Source organism: Pygocentrus nattereri, chromosome 1, assembly GCF_015220715.1.
Source record: "Pygocentrus nattereri isolate fPygNat1 chromosome 1, fPygNat1.pri, whole genome shotgun sequence".
Classification (NCBI taxonomy): domain Eukaryota; kingdom Metazoa; phylum Chordata; class Actinopteri; order Characiformes; family Serrasalmidae; genus Pygocentrus; species Pygocentrus nattereri.
The window spans coordinates 13,301,101-13,319,676 of NC_051211.1; the positions used below are offsets into that span (position 1 = coordinate 13,301,101).

Here is an 18,576-nt window from a genome sequence, read left to right on the forward strand (position 1 = left end):
ATAAAAAATTGTAGGGTTTACTTATAGATACTTATTACTGAAGACAATTCCTTTTACACCCAAGTAATGTAAATGGAGATTTTTAAGGTAAACATGTATTGTCGTTAAATACCAGAATGTCTCAATACTCCAAACACCATTTACTGTCTGTCAGTGCTGGGTCAAGTCAAGCACTATAACATTAATTTAATTTACATATAGTACTGGGCAAAAGTCTAAGGCCAACCAAGCATTTTTAACAATTTGTCTAGGTAGAGCAGAATAACACCAATAAATATGAAAACAGTAAAGAGTAACAAGAATGTTTTGTTTTTAATGTGGTTATTGATATCTATTTGATGTGAGCTGGACACAAAACTGGTCAGGTTCGGATGTGGTTTAGCCACATTGTCAAATACAAAATCTGAGTACAAAGTATAATGAAAATGCCCCAAACGTGATAGATTATTACTCACTGTTGCTGTGCCGGTTGGCGTCAGAGAGAACAGGGATTATTTCCTCTCTGCTCCGGAGCACCTTTCTGTTGACCTGACTGGAAAACTGAGCCGTTGATGCTTCCAGCGCGTTAAGGTACCTGCAGCAGCAAGACAGATTCTCAGAGCATGTGTATTGTAGTGTATCTACTGCTTTGGCCTGCAAGCTACCTCATTAAACTCTTGGTTCCACATTTATGTCTACATTTCAATTCACACTCACTCTCAAAAATACAGTACTTACATATTAGTTTCTTAACTGCTACTGAAATTTTGGATAATTGTTTAACAGTTACTGATAAATCTTAAGATTAAATTAACGGTTTGGCACAAAATCTCATTTATGCAATTTTCACTTTTCATTTGATCAGCCAACACGTTTGGTACCCAAACTTTGCTTATTTAGAGGTTAATGATGCAAACAAACACTAGATATCATTTGACACATAACCTGTTGTCTAAAAAAGGTGCCCACTGCCTTTGGCTACACAATGTTTTGCTAATTTTTTATAATTCACAACACAAATTCACAGAACAAGCAGCATCCTAAATCACACTGACCATCTGTGTGACCTTAATGAAGACAAGGATACGGTCTGTGCAGGCTGAGAGAAGTTTCTGGGGTGTGTTTACAAAAAAGATTTGGACAATTATCAACTTCTAGTGTTTGTTGGCAAGATTAACCTCATAGTTCCAGCGCTAAAATGCAGAAGAAACATTAAAGCAACAAACATTTATTTGCTCACTGACTACATCTGAGCTTAGAGGAAAATTGAGTGAATTTGATTTTTCACCAAATAACTCCTTAAATAACAACACAATTGGGCTAGAGCTTAATGGGTTAAAATGCGACTGTGCACTGTTGCATGTGTGTGTGAAAGAGAGAGACAGAGATAGAAAGACAGAGAGAATGTGAAAGAGAGAGATAGAGATAAGATTCTGTACCAGAAACACTCCTCTGAGTTCTCTGTTTTTTTGTAGATGTAGGCTGTGTTCCAGTGAGTTTTCAGGTTGGAAAAAGTTTCATTATAGAAATGGACGAAGAAGTTGGAGATTTTGCGCGCCGGTGGCAGCAGACGAGTGAGCTTCTCCTTGTAGTCACATGACAGCCCGAAACTTCCCGCTGATATTATAGGTATGGTCAGAGTCAAACCCACCTCCTGACTAAGAGAGAGGCATACACAGACACACATTTATAGCTAACATATCACACATGCAGAAGATTTATTATTATATCTCTTAATAAGGCAGTGTAGGGCTGCACAATATATTCTTTGATAATCTTTGCTATAGTCATGTGACATATGTCACATGTAATATAGATATGTAATATAGATAATGGAATATAGACAATTTAGATAGATATGTTTGTCCATTATGTCCAGCCCTGATGCAATCATTATAACCACACAGACCCACTGTTAGAATTCACTTATGAGCAGGACATCTAACAATCACAGAGCCATGGAGGGTTGCAGTGTTTAAGAAACGCAAATAAAAAAAAGGTCAGGAAAATACGAGGCAAGAAACGTACAGTAGATCTGTACAAAGCAGCCACACATGCAGGAGCCAGGAGAGTCACAGTAAATCACCAAAAGTCAACTAATTTCTCCTAATTTATCAAGCAGTAGCAGCGTACATACTTAGTTTTACGTTGTGTTTTGCCACTTGCCACTATAGAAGCATGTACAAGCATAATTATAGGTTGGTGCAGTGACCCGGCCCCACTAAATGAACTGATGCAAGGCCTCTAAAAATTTCTTTAACATAAGGGTTAAAACGAGAATATCATTAATGTAAGGGTTTAAACCACCTCATACGCTGTATGCAGTAAATCTAGAACAGAACACTGACATGTTAGGTACAATAGAAAACTTGGTGCCAGGATTTAAATCACAGAAACAATGTCTGCTTTGGTTCTATGAGCACAAAGATTCAAATAACACTTCTAGTTCATTCTTTTGCTAGCATGGGTAAAGTTTCCTTAATGTGGTGAAATTTTTCAGTCAGATAGACAAGTATTTTTTTTTATAAACATTTAGAAATGAACTTTCTGAAACCTGCATCACTAAATTTCCTTCCCATGTTTTCTAACATGACATATTTTTGTATGCAGAGCCAAGAAAAGTCAGGCTATGAAGTGTCATAACCTTTCTGACAACAGAAAAAAACGATCTTTTCCAAAGTTGATCAGTTCCAAAGTTGCACTTTCGAAGAACCAAGTGTAACTTTTAACACCATTTGGAGATCCTCTCTTTTCTCACTTTTTAAATCTCATCACTTTCTAATTGGGACTTCAGATTTAAAAGTTTACAATGAAATGACCCTGTAAACCATAAAAAATAGGTCAAAGTAATTAAAATGAATCAGAGCAATCATGCAAGCTCATACGCTTATATCCTGGAATAGTTTGATTGAGATTCAAGGACATAAAGTGTCACTGATGCAAAGCATCAGCATGCAGCACTCCAAACAGTCTTAGAAAGCATGCACTTCTCACATGTCCACAATGCTCAACAGACTCACACATTCCAGCTAATGCTAACCACACACTAGAAGACTTTGAAAAGGTTTTTGAAAGACTAAAGTCTGACACCCTCTCACATCTAAAGACAATGTCACAGTTTTTAGTCACAGACTGTGATTTTACAAAGACTGGGGATCTTGCAGGGTCATTACATCCCACCATACAAGAATTTTCCTTCTCCACTCTGTAGTGGTACACATGTGAAGACAGGCTGGCTGGGGTTCAGCACAGTTCACTACAGAGCTGAATATTCTGGAAGATCATCAACCAGAAATTTTATAATTAACCTGTAAAATGTGCAATTACTTTTTTATTCAATGTAAAGATTTACAAAACATGCAGTGATTCAACATTATGAACTAAAGCATAAAAAACTAACAAAAAAGCAAATGCTAACACAAAGCAAAAAAAGGGGAAAAAAACAATAAAGCCATTCTTATGTGCAGTCCTCTGCACATTTTCTTTGTCTGCACATGCATTGCCATTGTAGGCTCAGTGAACCTGAAATGTAAAAACAGCCAGTTTACATTTTTAAGTTTGTTTTAAAGTGGAGCGGATTTGTCAATTTTACAGAGATTTCAGCCACACTTTTTCTCCCTTGCTCTCTCTCTCCCTATTGTGCTCACCCGCTTGCTCCCCAGCACGTCACTATTTGCATTAGCCAAGACTTATGATAATATTAAACATGGTTCATTTTGTAGTCAAGATGGGAAAGGGCTGATTGAAGACAGCCATCCTTAGCACCTTGCACTAAACGTTCGAGATACCGGGAGTGTGAAGCAACAAGACTCTCATGATTTTATTCCGACATTGGAAATTTGTCAGCGAGAGTGAAAACGCTTGAAAAGTTTACTGTAAGGCTGGCATAACACAAGGTTCTTTACTCACTAGTTACTGAAGTGCCAGCAGCCTGAGTATGTGATTGAGGTTTATGATGGGCATCTAAAAATCAACAGAGTGATTACTTAAGGCTACATTTCACATCGAGCCCTGGTTACCAGTGTTTATCTATTTCTCTACACGGACAGGATTTGATTTTAAGTTTTTAAATATTTTTCCAGCATTTCTCAGTCATTTTTGTCCCATCTAAACCCACCATGTCAGTCATTTTTACAGACTGTGCACTCCCAGCTCGGCAAAGATTCCAGTACCATTTACCTACTACAACATGAGCAGCAGAAATAACCCCAGGTTATATTAATCCAGGTTGCGCTGACATATCAGTAAAAAAGCTATCATATTCTGTCCAAAAGGAAATTCTTAAGTAGGGAGGCACTCAAAGAAACGCTTAGTTGTGTTTTTTGGGGTAAAATCAAGCCAATATGTACTGTTAGAACATTAAAAATTGACAAAAAAAAACATTTGATTTTATGCAATGACGTTAATTGATAATTCTAATGACACACTGCATTAACTTAAGACAGCAAGTTAAATGGGTACGGCCAACAAAATAATGGCTACATTAAATGTTTCAGTGTTTTCTATTCTCTTCTGAAGTAAAATGCGTAATTTAGTAGCCACTTCCATCTCTTGATTCATGACGAAATTTCTTATGCCTTGTGAATTGGTCAAAAATATTACAGACATGCTGTGGTAAATTACTCCATCTCCCCATCTAAACCTAATCCCGTCCGAATAAGTACATTAGAAAGTTAATGCCAGAGTGAATTTAGTTGTTTGTCTGTTTGTCTGAGTGTAATATTGCTTCTATTTGTTTCACACATATAATACAGTGTCACAAACAGAATTACAAACAGAATTTAACAACAGGAAGCAAGTAGGGTGATACATATTAAATAGAACTGTATGATTGTTTCATTGCAGGAAGCTGAAAGAGAATACAGCTTGACCTAGATCTCACACATGACTGAGATGAGATCAAAGTACACCGCATTTTTGACACAAACACATTTAAAACCTGAACAGATAAAATTTACATTTGGGTTCACAGCACTTCATCACACAAGTGGGTAAGGTTGTTATTAACGTTTCCCCATTATATTTTCCATTTTACTGAATAGTAATGTTTTTAGAATTTGCAAGGGCTTTTTGTATACTATATTTATTTCAAATATGAAATAAATATAGTATACAAAAAGCAAATATGTTGCATGGAATTTACACATCCATTTTCAGGCCCCACTGACAACACACCTGAGCAAATACTACCATGCGCACGACTGTAAATCCATGACGCTCACTCAATCTTTGTACTATACTTTACAGTCCCTGGGAAAGTACACCGGAAAAAAGTAGTGCTGACGTTATATAAGTCATATTCTAACCTCAATTCTAAAAACGTTGGTATAGAATGAGGGATGTAAATAAAAACAGAAATCATTTGTAAATCCACATTCACATGTATTCAAACAAAAATAGTACAAAAACAAGGTATTTAATGTTTTACTTAGCAGTTTACCAGTTTTTTGTTTTTGTTTTTGTAAATATACTCTCATTTGGAATTAATGCCTCCAACACGTTCCAAAAGTTGGGATGGAGTCATTTTAGACTACGAATGTTGTGAATACAAGAAAAAAAAATTCTGGCCAGTTGTAGTTGCTGCCAACCAGAGGACAATTGATCAAGCGATGTCAAAGCTTCCACCTGAATTGAAAAGGACAAAGCAGTGGTAGCCAGTGTCTCATGTGCTCCAAACAAGAGCAGTGAATGAGAGCCTTCCAGCTGACTTGCCACATCACTTTCATTTGATTTATTAATAAAAGATATTGGAGGTAAATTCATTATGGACCATTATGTTTTGCTTTAAAAGTTATAAGTTGTCACACAGTGAAAAATAAAGAAATCCTATATAGAAAAACAAGATGCATCAAGATGCAGAAAGTGGGTATCATACATCACATCGCAGCCTCTGAATCGCACTCGAATTAGGAACAAACTAATTTAACTGATAATGGGATTCAGCTGATTGGACATAGCCAGGGCTGAATGAAGCCAATCCTGTTGAATGCAAACCTAAGTTTACCATTATGTTTTTACACACAGACACACACACACACACGCGCACACACACACACACACACACTAGGCCATGATCAAAGGAAAATCCAAAAAAACAAAGGAAAAAAGTTGTTCAAACCACAGCAAGAGCTGTAATCTACAAACCGAAAACCTTGGAAACACCAGTGAATCTATCCAGGAGTAGCCAGCCAGCCAAAATTTGCCCAAGAGCACAGAGTTAATCATCCAGAAAGTCACAAAAGGTTCTAAGGTTACACAGAAGTGGCATTCATGGAAGAGTGAGGCAGAAAACACTGCTAAGAAAACGAAACATAAATGCTCACCTCTTAAAAAATCACTTGTACAATACTAAGCCTTTTGGGATGATGTTCTACGGACAAACCAGTCTGAAGTGTTAATTTTGAACAACAAAGATCCCTATAAAACTGCCGTAATGGAATTTACATTTCACAGTAGGAACATCATACCCACTTTCAAACACGGAGTATGTGAATACGTGACTGCGTAGAAAAATCAGGTTCAGGTACTGAAATCGAATTGGCTGGGCCACATTCTAAAATTACACACTGTATACAAATGTAATTCAATATAAAAAATTATACTGTTCAAGGAATCATCTTTAATCATTATATTGCTTAGCTCCACAATCGCCTTCTGTTAACATAGGGCACAAGGTGAAAGCAGCAGCAATTAGCTTCTCATCAGCACTAATACGAATTTTGTTAATGAGAAAAGAGAGACAATAAGGCAAGATATAAAGATAATTAATTACAATACAAATTTTAAATTCAAACAGACAGCAAGTGAATACAATAAGACAGATAAAACTCACTCCACCAGCTGAAAGCTGGCATATGTGCAAGATGGTCCAAGCATGGCACAGCCAACCGTACTTGTATTCTGAAAAAAAAAAAAAACAAACAAACAGAATTATCTCTGAATCAATGCCATACACATTTTTTAAAAAGCAAATTAAGGATTTGAGACATTCTTTTGTTCATTCGCCTACCTCTTGCATATTTTTATAAACAAAATAAAAACCCAGGTTTGACTTCACGCTGACTATTAACGTAATGAAGCGGGACATGGAAAACGACATGATACAAATAATCACAATTTCACTCCTGCACTTTGTAAATTACAAAAAGATGAAGGGAAGCCATTCAAAAAAGCTAAATTATCACCATCATTATATAATATTCCAACATAAAGACATTACATTTACATTCTGTATTAACAGGTTTAAAACTGTAATGCCAACTTCCCTTTGGTTCGATGTTTCGATGAACTTAACAACAATCTAAACAATGTTTTTTCTTTCTGCAAAAAAGCTTGTACACACAACAGTAACATTTCATCAGATTCAAATAATAAGTAAACATCTCCTTTACTTACAAAAGCACATCTGTTATGGACGGAAAGTTAGAGTCTACCTTTCCCCGAATCAGAATCAGAATCAGAGTACTTTATTGATCCCAGAGCAAAATTGCAGTTATTACAGTTGCAAGCATTTATTTAAAAGAATAAACACTTTAATAATTTAAGCCAAAAAAGAGAAATTTGCAATTTGTACAAGTTTAAATTCTTACAAACACAGTAAAGTGGCAGTAACTGTGATAATAAATATGAGACATATTGTATAAAACCTCTGAGTTATTGTTTGTTGAGTTATAGAGTTTAATGGCTACAGGTAAGAATGACTTCCAGTGGCGCTCTGTTGTTCTAACAATATTTCTCCACTAGAGCTATGACTGAGAAATAATCATAGTAACCTTTTTATCATGGGCAATAACCACTACATCTAGGGTTGAAACCCCAACCAAGAAGAGTCTTGAGCCTTTCTCGAAAAACAAGAGGTTTTAATTTCTTAAGAGTATTTGGGTATTATAAGTCTTATAAATCCATACTTTCTGTCCATGTTCTAATGAAGTGTACTGTATCATGACTGTATTAATCATTTTGTTCAGTTAATATGGGCCAAGCTGACAGACAGGCAGGACTCACATGCAGTGATTTGAGGATTTCCACTCCTTCACAGGTGCTGCTCCCACAGCCTTTGCGTTGGTAAAAAGTTGTGTTAAACCCACGGAAGTTTCCCTTAATCGTAAAGTTCATGCCTGTCGAGTCACATTTTAAAAGATGAACAATGTATGCACGTATTATACAATTACATTATACTGAGACTGAAAAATAAATGTGTCAATAACACAATCCATTAAGAATATCGCTATTTAAAGACATTTTCATAGTTTGACTCTTCCACAAAAGCAAAATGGAAAGCTCCAGTTCTCCCTCAGTGCTTTCATTGTAGCAAAAATCTACAAGGCATATGAACGAGAATGAGATCAAGAGGCTATAATGACAATGGAGCTGAGTTATTGACTGCATTTTTGATAAATACAGTATATACTCATTGGTTGAAATATGCAGTCACTGTTGCTCTCAATGGCTGTTGGTAATGAAAATTGAAAACTGCACTCACTCTATAGAAATCACGCAATGTTCAGGTTCACAATTAAAATAATATTACCTAATTATTGAAAGTAATAAACACATTCTGTTGAAGATTATTTTTTCCACTCATACAGCTATGACAAGAATGTCAGAATGAGCCCATATACTTTTTTAATGGATTTCTTAAATAGCAATACAAAATCACACTGACTAGTCCTACTGTTTTTACATACTTACACACTTACGTTTGTTGGATTATGCGTGTAAACTTGCGTATTAGTTACTTCCTTAATTATCCACTTATTAATCTTAAGTCTTATCATCCAGCAACTGTCATAAATTATTAAGTAACTGAACCTAACTGAAATGGAGAAGTTATGTAGTCATGAGATCGAGGAATCGAAGCACAGGTCATTCCATTCCGCTGATATTCCATTGATGACAGTTACAGTTACTGCCATGTCATTTGTTTATCACTGAAGTATGTCTAGGCCGAAGCATTTATGAGCAAAACACACTGCATCCCAGAAATATGTGTAATTTGGGGACAGGACTCTTAGGAGAACTGCAAGCAGCACCAAGCAGCAAAATAACAAAAGCAACAGCATAGATGAAAACTACAGTTTCACTCAAAACAAGACGTTACACAGAGGTATGAGATCCTCACAGAGAAGCAGGAACGTGGAGCCAGTGCTGCTCTTACTGGACATTGGTGATGAAAACTGGAAACTGCATTTACCATATGGAAATGTGATTTTCATGTCCATGTTCCCACAGAGTTCACAGGATGACATTATTGTTACTGAATTACTGAAAGCAATAAATACATTCTGATGAATGTCCACTGATGTATCTTTAACAAAATGCTCTGGTTTTTAAATCGGAACAGAAACTCTCACATTACTTTATCGATTGCATTTTCCCTTATGGTAATGTAATATATCACTGCTGTCCGAAGAAAATTATTGTTGTCCTTTACATTGTGTATAAATTTCATGAAGAATGAACCAAAAGAAATGGCCCAAAATGACTTGTTAAAAAAGTACACTGACTTGCATTAAAAGTAAAGGAGGCTTTTCCTTCTCCTGTCAAGTTACCATTTTGGGCAAACAAGGTTTTCTTCTGACAGCTTGACAGATATGTATAGTATAGTATTATAGTAGTGAGTTAGCACTTAGGGTTGTGCCGTACAGGACAGACAGCTTGTTTAAGAAAGAAAAACTGTATGGTACTCACTTTCTGCATTCTTCTCGTTTTCCATGGCTATGGCCCTTTCCACTGCGACCTCTACATATTTCAGGCTCCAGAGTGAGTCCTGGTCCTCCAGCAACACGATGTTTAACGTGACCGGCAGATTTCTGCACTTTTCTGCATTAAAACCAGCAGCGAGAGCCACCAGCGCAGAGCAGCAGCCCAACCACAATAAGCTCAGCATGGCTGGAACACAAGAAAGCAGCCAAGGCGTCACACCTGAGTTCAAAACAACCCCAAATGTGAAGTCCTTCTGCATGAACGTGAGTCTTTTATCACTTTTCTTTGACTGGAACCAGGCTGTATCTGTAAAAGAAAGTCTGAGATTTTTTAAGCACGTTGAAACAATCAAGGTCAAACATGGACACCTTCAACCTTCTGCGCCCCACAGGCGGTCCAAACACCTGACCCCCCCACAACTGCTGAGGTAACAATGCTGTGACCCAAATTAATAATGATTCAAGTGGAGGCAAAAGTGGCCCAGCAAAACCAGGCTGAGTAGAAAAAATATCAGGGCCACAAACTCTGAGTACATTCGGTATCTATCAGCATATAAACTGAAGAGTTTCTTCTCACAGGTATTTCATCTCTTCTTTTTCTTTTCTCTGGAAAACGCTAGTTAAAGCCTGAAAGCTACAGCTCACGCTACAGCAAAGCAGTCCAGAAGAACAGAATTAAACTCCAATATAAGTATAAAGGAGCTAAACGTGAAGATATTCTCTCAGATATTCTCGATGGGGAATATCAGCGTTAGCATTAGCTTTAGATCAGTAATTATAACCTACATAAACACTTACTGACGCCTCAGGCAGCTGAGGGAGTCAGTCTGACTAGTCTCTGCTCACCTCCGCTGATAACTCCAACATAGTCCCCTCTCGGTGGCAGAAGGTCAGACTTTCGGTATTTGTGTCTTTAATCTCAGGAAATAAAAGAAATAAAACCTTTTTTTATTATTTTCCTTCGACGCCTCAGCGGAGGGAAACTCACTCGACACACGCAGGAAAGCTCGCGCGTTAATCAGCAACTTCACACTGAAACGTCACGAGGAGGGACACTAATTTACATACAACATCAACTCGTCTGGATTTCTCTGTCCCTGCTTTTCTGTTCACCGCTGACGGACTGCAGGTTTTGCAAAAATGGCAACAATATATGATAAATTATTATTATTATTATTATTATTGTTATTATTATTGTTATTATCACTGCTGTTGCTGCTGTTAACCCTTGTGTGGTGTTTGGGTCTGTGGGACCCATTTTCATTGTTTTCATTCAAAAGACGTGATGTGATTTATTATTATTTCATCTTCTGAGTGAAAAAACAATAATGCCACCAGACCACTGAGTAACCAGAACATGAGCACCACACATGGGTTAAATTAGTTGTATTAGTATTGTAGGTCTAATTAAATGTAACATTTTGTATTTTTAATGATGTAAAAAAGAAAAAGTAAAAGACACAAACCAAGTTTTTTCAAGCAAATTACAATTAGTGAAAAAATAATACAATTACTGTTTTTGGCTGGTAAACCAAAAAAATTAAAAATTAAAAGTTCAACTGCAACATTACTGCGAGTTGCTTGTCATTATCACTGAGTCTGTCTAATCAGGCCTACAGAATGTGCCAGAAAAATATGAGCAGCAGAGAGTGTCAGTCCAGGGCCACTGAGGGGGCGAAGGTCTGACAGAGCTATAAACGGATGATTGGTGGTGTGACTGATGAATTGGAGTGCTATAAAAGTGAACTGTATGTGACTGTAAAACTGTTTGCCTGATGCTCATAAACTGTTTTTCTCAAAGCCGGTGACAGACGCTGGGCGGCTTGATTAACCAGAACATCTAACATGCCAGGAACAGTGTTTGTGAACAGAATTGTGAAAATAGCCCAGAAGTGTTTCTCAGACTTCAGTGACTGATTCATATATGAACCTGCATAGGCATATTACATTCATATCACATATCATATGAAACTCCTCTTAACACTGTAATTAATCTGGGCCTCATAGTCCATTTATAGGTGCCATAATAGCAACCAGGTGAGGAATCACAGCCGGTGAGAAGACAGCGTGAAGTCAAACCTGCATTTGTTTATGAAAGACAGTCTGAGACTGCAAAGAAATAGAGGAATAGAGAAATAAACACCTATAACAATGATTACAGTGGCAATTAAGACAACACTGTGAGACACTGTAAGAATTTGTGGGACAAGCACTGATCGGAGATGAATAAAAACAGTCTCTTCCTGTTTGCGCAGCACAGTTCAGTAGTTTAGCAAATTATTTTTCAGGGAAACTGAATTTGGGTAAACATCAGGGCTGTAAATCTCAATTGTATTTCTTTAGAAAATGATTCAGTGTGTCATGAAGTTTCCATTCTTCAGAATAAACAAATGTGTTTGCTTTTTTTAAGTATTTTGTTTTGGCCAAAAACAGGTGCATACTCTATTAAATATTATTAGAATTGATTACAGTCTATTTCAAAATCAATGAAGTTTTAGATTTATTTATTGTTAAAGTCTTGCTGCTGTTTTGTGCTCTCTGGAAAATATGAATAGCAAATACAGACTGCATATAAAATACTGTTACAGTACTACTGTATTCTCTATATAAATATGCAGAGATGTAATGGGTAAAACTGCCACATTTATAAAAACAATACAGTCAGATTAACCCCCCCCAAAAAAAAAAAACTTAATTATTTGGTAGGTTTATGTAAATAGATTTTTTTTTCAAGTAATCTAGCACTGTTTCTATTGGTTGGACAGCTGGTATTTCAAATTATGTCGAAGAATGAAAAACAAATGTTCCAAAAGCGATAATGTGCTGTGTATGGTACTGTGTATGGCACCTATACAGCATGAAAGAGACTCTGATTCCGACTCTAACTCTAAATTATAGTTTTGACTCTGATTCTGTAATTCTGATTCTGGCTGTAATTCACACTCTGACTCTGATTTTGGCTTTGACTCTAATTATAGCTCTGACTCTGATTATGTGATACTGATTCTGACTGAAATTCAGACTCTGATTTGGCTTTAATTGTAGCCCTGACTCTGATTCTGTGATTCTGACTGAAATTCAGGATCTGACTCTGATTCAGGTTTTGGAAGCAGAGTCAGAAGGCTTTTATCTTAACACTGAGCACTCAAATCTTAGCAGGCATGTACCACCCATTTTTATAGTGTGTGTGAAGGTGACATATGGGCGGAGGGTGAAAGGATAATATCTTCAGATGCTCATAAAGAGGGTCATTGTTCTATAAAAACAGGATCCTCCAAGTGTCCTAAAGATTCAACAAAGTGCTGTATGAAGTGTATAAAATGTACAGTGTAGGAAAACATGCACCCACTCACAAATGCACCAGAGGCTGTTAGTAGCTGCTCACATTCACTCAGATCTACAGACCAAAGTACATTTTCGTATATTTCTAAGTAATTTCTAATGATTGTACTTTTACCTCTGCTAAAGCAGTCCTATTTGAGAATAACTGAGTGCTGTGCAAAAGTCAAGGATTACCTTTCATTTATTTAATTTCAAGTCAAAATGGCCATTTATTATGGCAAGTTATCCATTTTCAGGAGATGTTACATGATGTAAAGAAGGATAAAATCAAAGAAAAATAAGATAAACAGCAACTTTTAAAATTGGTATTAAAAAATGATTAAAATAAACTCTGCTATTATTGAGACTGAATACTTTATTACTTAATAACATTTCCAAGAATAAAGCATACTTTTTACTACTTATTTGTTCATTTAAAGTTTCAAAGACCGGGAGTTTTTTCTTTTTCTCTTGCCAGTCTTTTATTGTGCAGTTACAAATATACTTTTTCAAAAAATCTAACCAATATGGCAGTGCCACAGCCGTTAGTGGTCCAGCTGTCCAGGAGAGCATAACTGGCCCTGTGCTTTCTGGGTGGGTAGGACGCCCCATCTCTCAATCAGTGTGTTCATATGCACTTAATAATCCAATAACTGCAGTGAATCAGATTTTGTCAGTAACCCAATCAATGCATTTATATGCACTTGAGTAATCAGATAACGTGAAACTCTGTGTCTACATGAGTCAGGCAGTAATTGGATTTCTGCTTTGCAACCAGCCGATAAACTCAGCTTGGAGCTCCGTTCCAAATGTGTTTTGCTTATTTCGGGCACCACAGTCTCGGATTTCTCAGGTCTTGCGCATGTGCAGACCGAGAAATCCAAAAGAAATCAGAGTACGAATATACATGCACTGAGAAATCTGATTACTGAGCTAAAATCCAGCTCTCTCTATCCGATATCTTAATCGGATTTCTAGATCAGAGTATGGGGTTTACATGACCATTTGAATAATCGGATAAATGCAGAAACCCGACTATGATCAGATTATTGAGTGCATGTAAACTCAAAACTAGTCAACATGGGGGTCTGTTAGCTTACTTAGCAGAACTAGCAGTTAGCGTGTGGTGATGCTTGAAGTGTCTCAGTGGAAAGATCTCCCAGCCTGGTATTATCAGGTGACAGAGGATTTAGTTAGCAGGTGAAATTGGAGCTGCACACAACTACTTATGTGATCTATGTCAGATTCTATCAGTGATTTTGAATCAAAAACTGAAAAATGATACAATGTTTTACTCCAACAGCAGCAATATGTTGTGTTTGGATGTTGGTATGCTGGTCAACCGTGCTGGCTGACCAGCTAAACCAGCACTAGACCAGCACATACTAGCTTAGACCAGCAAGGGCCATACAACACCACATCATACACAACACCAAAACCTTTCAGTCTTTTGTCAAAGCAGCACTACACAAGAGATCTTTAAGTCTCTTCTTAATTATACTAAATGACTGCGAGGTGACCGCTGTGAAAAACACACTCTCCCCCACACGCACAAACCAGTTAATGATTACTGAGCCTCACTTTTTCAGCCTGTTATCTTGTTCCTTGTTCACTGTCACTTTTTATCTATTAGTGAGACGGTTACTAACAGGCTTTTTATTAGTCATTTTGAACTTCCACCTTTACCAGCCGCAGCTGAGGTCACGTACCAGAGGCCTCTTTAAAGAAATTTCTCCATGAAATCGCAAATTTACGCAATGTTCCTATGCAGTTGATCAGTCAAGACATGTTTGGTGTCTGAAGTTTGCTTCTTTACTTTTACACTGGAACTAAGAGGCTAATGTAGTTAACAAGTAATGGAAACTTATGGAACCCAGTTAAGATTGTGTTTAAATGGACAGAAGGACAGACCAAAATATGTACTTTTGTCTATTTGGCTATAATTGTTCAGATGTAATATTTACTTTTGTCCATTTTATCAGTAACATTATGGCATTACTTATTAGCTACATTAGCCTCACAGCTCATGGGCTGTAAAATTGTGCAATTTTTTGTAAAACTATCAAGGAATAATTTAAGCGTTTATCAAGTGATTTGAGATCAAATCACATATAGTGGCCCCAGAAAATAATTTGGACATTTGTGCCATACCTGAAAAAGTATTAAGTTCATTGTATTAGGAAACAAAATGTCAAACCAAGTTGTGTTTATTATAAACCATTTTTTTACCTTTTGTCAAAGCACTCTTTTAGAGATAGTTGGTGTCCTTCGGTTCAGATATCTGTCAATATGGCCTTCAAGTGGACAGACTTTCTTGTAGATGGTTGCAGGATAAATTTCACCAGAAAGTTGCTGGCACATTTTAGCAATGGAAGAGGTACTTTGTGCCTTTGATAGAATGCAAACCTTAGCATCACAAAAAGTCCTGCATCCCCTGCTAGAAGAAAACAGCATAGACCAGCATGGCTAGTCATCCGCAAAGCCAGTATACGTTACGTTGTGTTTGGTTGGTGTGCTGGTCAACCAACATGACCATGCTGGGTGGCCAGCTAAACCAGCACCACACCAGCTGCAGGTTTCCATCCTTCAAACAATTCTGAGTTCAAGATACCGTCAATGAACACAAGCTCACCTACACCACTGTAGGAAAAACAGGCCTCGTGACCACTGTGTTTTACAGTACTCTTAGTGCTGATAAGTATAGTCTATATAGGCTGCTCATAGATGTGCTATTAATTAAGATATTACAGCAGCAGTTAAAATACTCATCACTTCACATGAACAAAAAAACAAAATTAAATGAAAACTAAAAACAATAACATGATACAGGTCTGAATACATATTAATAACATTGTTGTATCAGAGTTATCAGCAGTATGTTTATGGTTTATTAGGGTCGGTAATGAAATACTTCTATCGGCATAATGGACAAAATAGAAATTTCCCCAATTTATTTTCCCATCAGGATTTTGTCAGTTTGTTTATGTGAACAAGCCATCCAATCCATTAGCAGGTATGCAATGACAGTATCATATTGCATAGCACTCTGTAAACCTGTCATCATCCACCAGGCTGTAAATGTGTAAAACTTGTGAATTTCATATTCATAGTAGTTGTAAAAAGCACAGCTGCATTTATAAGAAAGTTAATGTGATAGTTTGGTCAAAAGTTTTCCTCTTACCCCAAATGCAGTTGATCAGCCAAGACGTTCGGTTTATGAAGTTCGCTTCTTTCATTTTGTGCCAAGCTATCTCTTTATCTTTTAGGTTTCAATATGCTGCTCTTGCTGTTATTAGTTATTAAATGTACTTTTGTCATTTTTAGTATATATTAATGTCATACATTGTCAGTGCCTCTGTTCATTTAGACATGCAGTTTGTACATCGCTAACTGGTTCTTTCATTATTTGTTAGCTACATTAGCCTCACAGCTCCAGTTCAAAACTAAAGAAGCAAATTGCAGACACCAAACATGTCTTGACTGAAGGGAAAAGCTCTGTACATTTCATCTTAGGCTGGATTTTACAGTATAGAAAACAATACAGAATTTGAACATGTTTTCACATGTAATCCCACATTTTTAGTACGTGAAGTGTACAGAAAAAACATGTGTTGTTCTGTAAAGGTTGACTTTAAAGCCGTAGGCCTCATCATGAAAGGCCTTGGTGTCACATTTGCACTTTTAGAATGAAAAAACAAGCTGTTTTAAAAGGGCAACTTTCAGATTCAACACTGTAGGTTTGAATGAGTCTCATGTTTGACACAGTGTAACTAACAACAGCAAAAAAGCTCATCATGCAAATTTTTAACGCCACACTTTTTGTCCAGTGGAGAAAATACATTAGAGTGAGACATTATTTGGACCATTTGAGCACGAATGATTCACTTGATCGATGTTTGTCTGATGTTTTTTAAAGATATTTTGGATGAAAACAGTTGCCAAATTAAAAAGTTTAAAGAAAATGTTTGAGCATCTGTTTTTCTATCTATCTATGAAACCCGAAGCTGCTAGCTGATGTGGGCATGAATATGGTGCCTGATATCTGAGTCATTGCTTTGTGATTGTTTTGAGACAAGATTTTGGCCTAAAATGTTTTAATTCATTCATGGTGGAGAGGTACATGCAGGGTGTGGTAAGGCAAAATACAGTTCACAGACAAATGTTAATTATAATTTTTTTCATTTGAATTTTTAATACATATTAAAATATATTTAAAATTTTTTGTCCATCAACAACATTATGTTTAAAAACTCAGAAGACACATGTAAGTTCACTGATCATCATTTTGGATAGAAAATGAAATGGCTATGTTTGTGCTGTAGATGTTGTGACCCCTGGTTCTCATCATCATTTTAAAGTCATCTGAGCTGTTAAGTTTCTCAACAATTCTCAATTTCTCCTAAAACCACTCTGAATGACTTTGTTTACATCTCAGTGATAATTATGCAGACGTTCCTCAGTGGAATTCCCATTTGCCATCATCAATACAACTTAGACCTTAAAAAAATTACTTAGGCCTATATATTAAATACATTAAACATTGCATACATACACTATGCATTAATATACCTTCTTAATAACTGACTGCAGGTGTATTTAGGCAGGAGAGACACTAGAGGGCAGTAAAAACCTTTAGAACACAGATGCGAAGACATGAAACGTTAGAAATGATTACTTTTTGAGAAAAATAGGCATGAAGTTTGAGTTTGAACATTTTAAATTGACTATAATTCATTTGAATCTTGAATTGCCTGTTTAGAAATGTGAATTCAGCTGTTTAAAATTTCCATGTAATTACATTCACTGTAAATGAATGAACTTGGATCTAAATTCATTCTCACATTATTCACATATCTAAAATTCAAAGTCAGGCCTTTTTTGTCCTGCTTACATATTCATCCTAAAGAGACATAATTAAGCTTCATTAAGATTGTTGGGTCACTGCTGCCCCCTGGAGGACAGACCTGCAGCTTCACCTGATTCGTGTGTGATTACACGTACATGCCACAGTTCTCATCAATAACTGCAGTTTGGCAGAAGATCTGTCTTCCAGAAACATGAAAACATGCTGTCCATTCTCTTTCACAGATCTCTTATTTTGCTTCCACTGACCCTGTCCTGGTGAGCTGATCGTTCTACATTCACTGCATCAAAGACGCTCTCAGAAATCCACAGAAAGCTGATTGACACTGATGAGGTAAACATTGATCTGTCTGATTACTCAGGCCTGCATGTCTGCATTGTCTGTAAACCCATCATGGTAGGTTTAATCATTAATCTGAGGTTCACTTATTAGGTGTGTTCAGTGTTTTAGCAGTCAAAATGTCAATAATGTTATTGACTGAGTCTATAAAAAGATCATTAATCTCAGCTTGGGGTATATTTGATTGTTTTATGAGTATTTTATAAGACATATTGCTGTTAATGGTGTTGAGAGTATAAATGATTCATTCTGAGTAAGACTGTTTCTGAACGTTTTGGGGGCCCTTAGCGACATTTTACTTTTGGGCCAGCTACCCAAACCCCAATCAATGATTCATTATTTGGACCAGGAAAAGAAAGATTTAATAAA

At 36.6% G+C, this 18,576-nt stretch overlaps 1 protein-coding gene across 1 annotated transcript in view; it reads right to left on the bottom strand.

Annotated features, from left to right (window-relative positions):
• Positions 1–10,701, bottom strand: part of LOC108439124 (heat-stable enterotoxin receptor) — a 37,267-nt gene extending 26,566 nt beyond the window's left edge. Inside the window, exons 1-6 of the mRNA XM_017717342.2 lie at positions 10,530–10,701; positions 9,670–9,870; positions 7,984–8,096; positions 6,812–6,879; positions 1,419–1,637; positions 456–574 (exon numbers count right to left, since the gene is read on the bottom strand). Coding sequence (XP_017572831.1) covers positions 456–574; positions 1,419–1,637; positions 6,812–6,879; positions 7,984–8,096; positions 9,670–9,868 — 718 coding nt within the window. The 5' untranslated portion in view covers positions 9,869–9,870; positions 10,530–10,701. The remainder of the gene's footprint in view (positions 1–455; positions 575–1,418; positions 1,638–6,811; positions 6,880–7,983; positions 8,097–9,669; positions 9,871–10,529) is intronic.
• Positions 10,702–18,576: the final 7,875 nt, after the last annotated feature.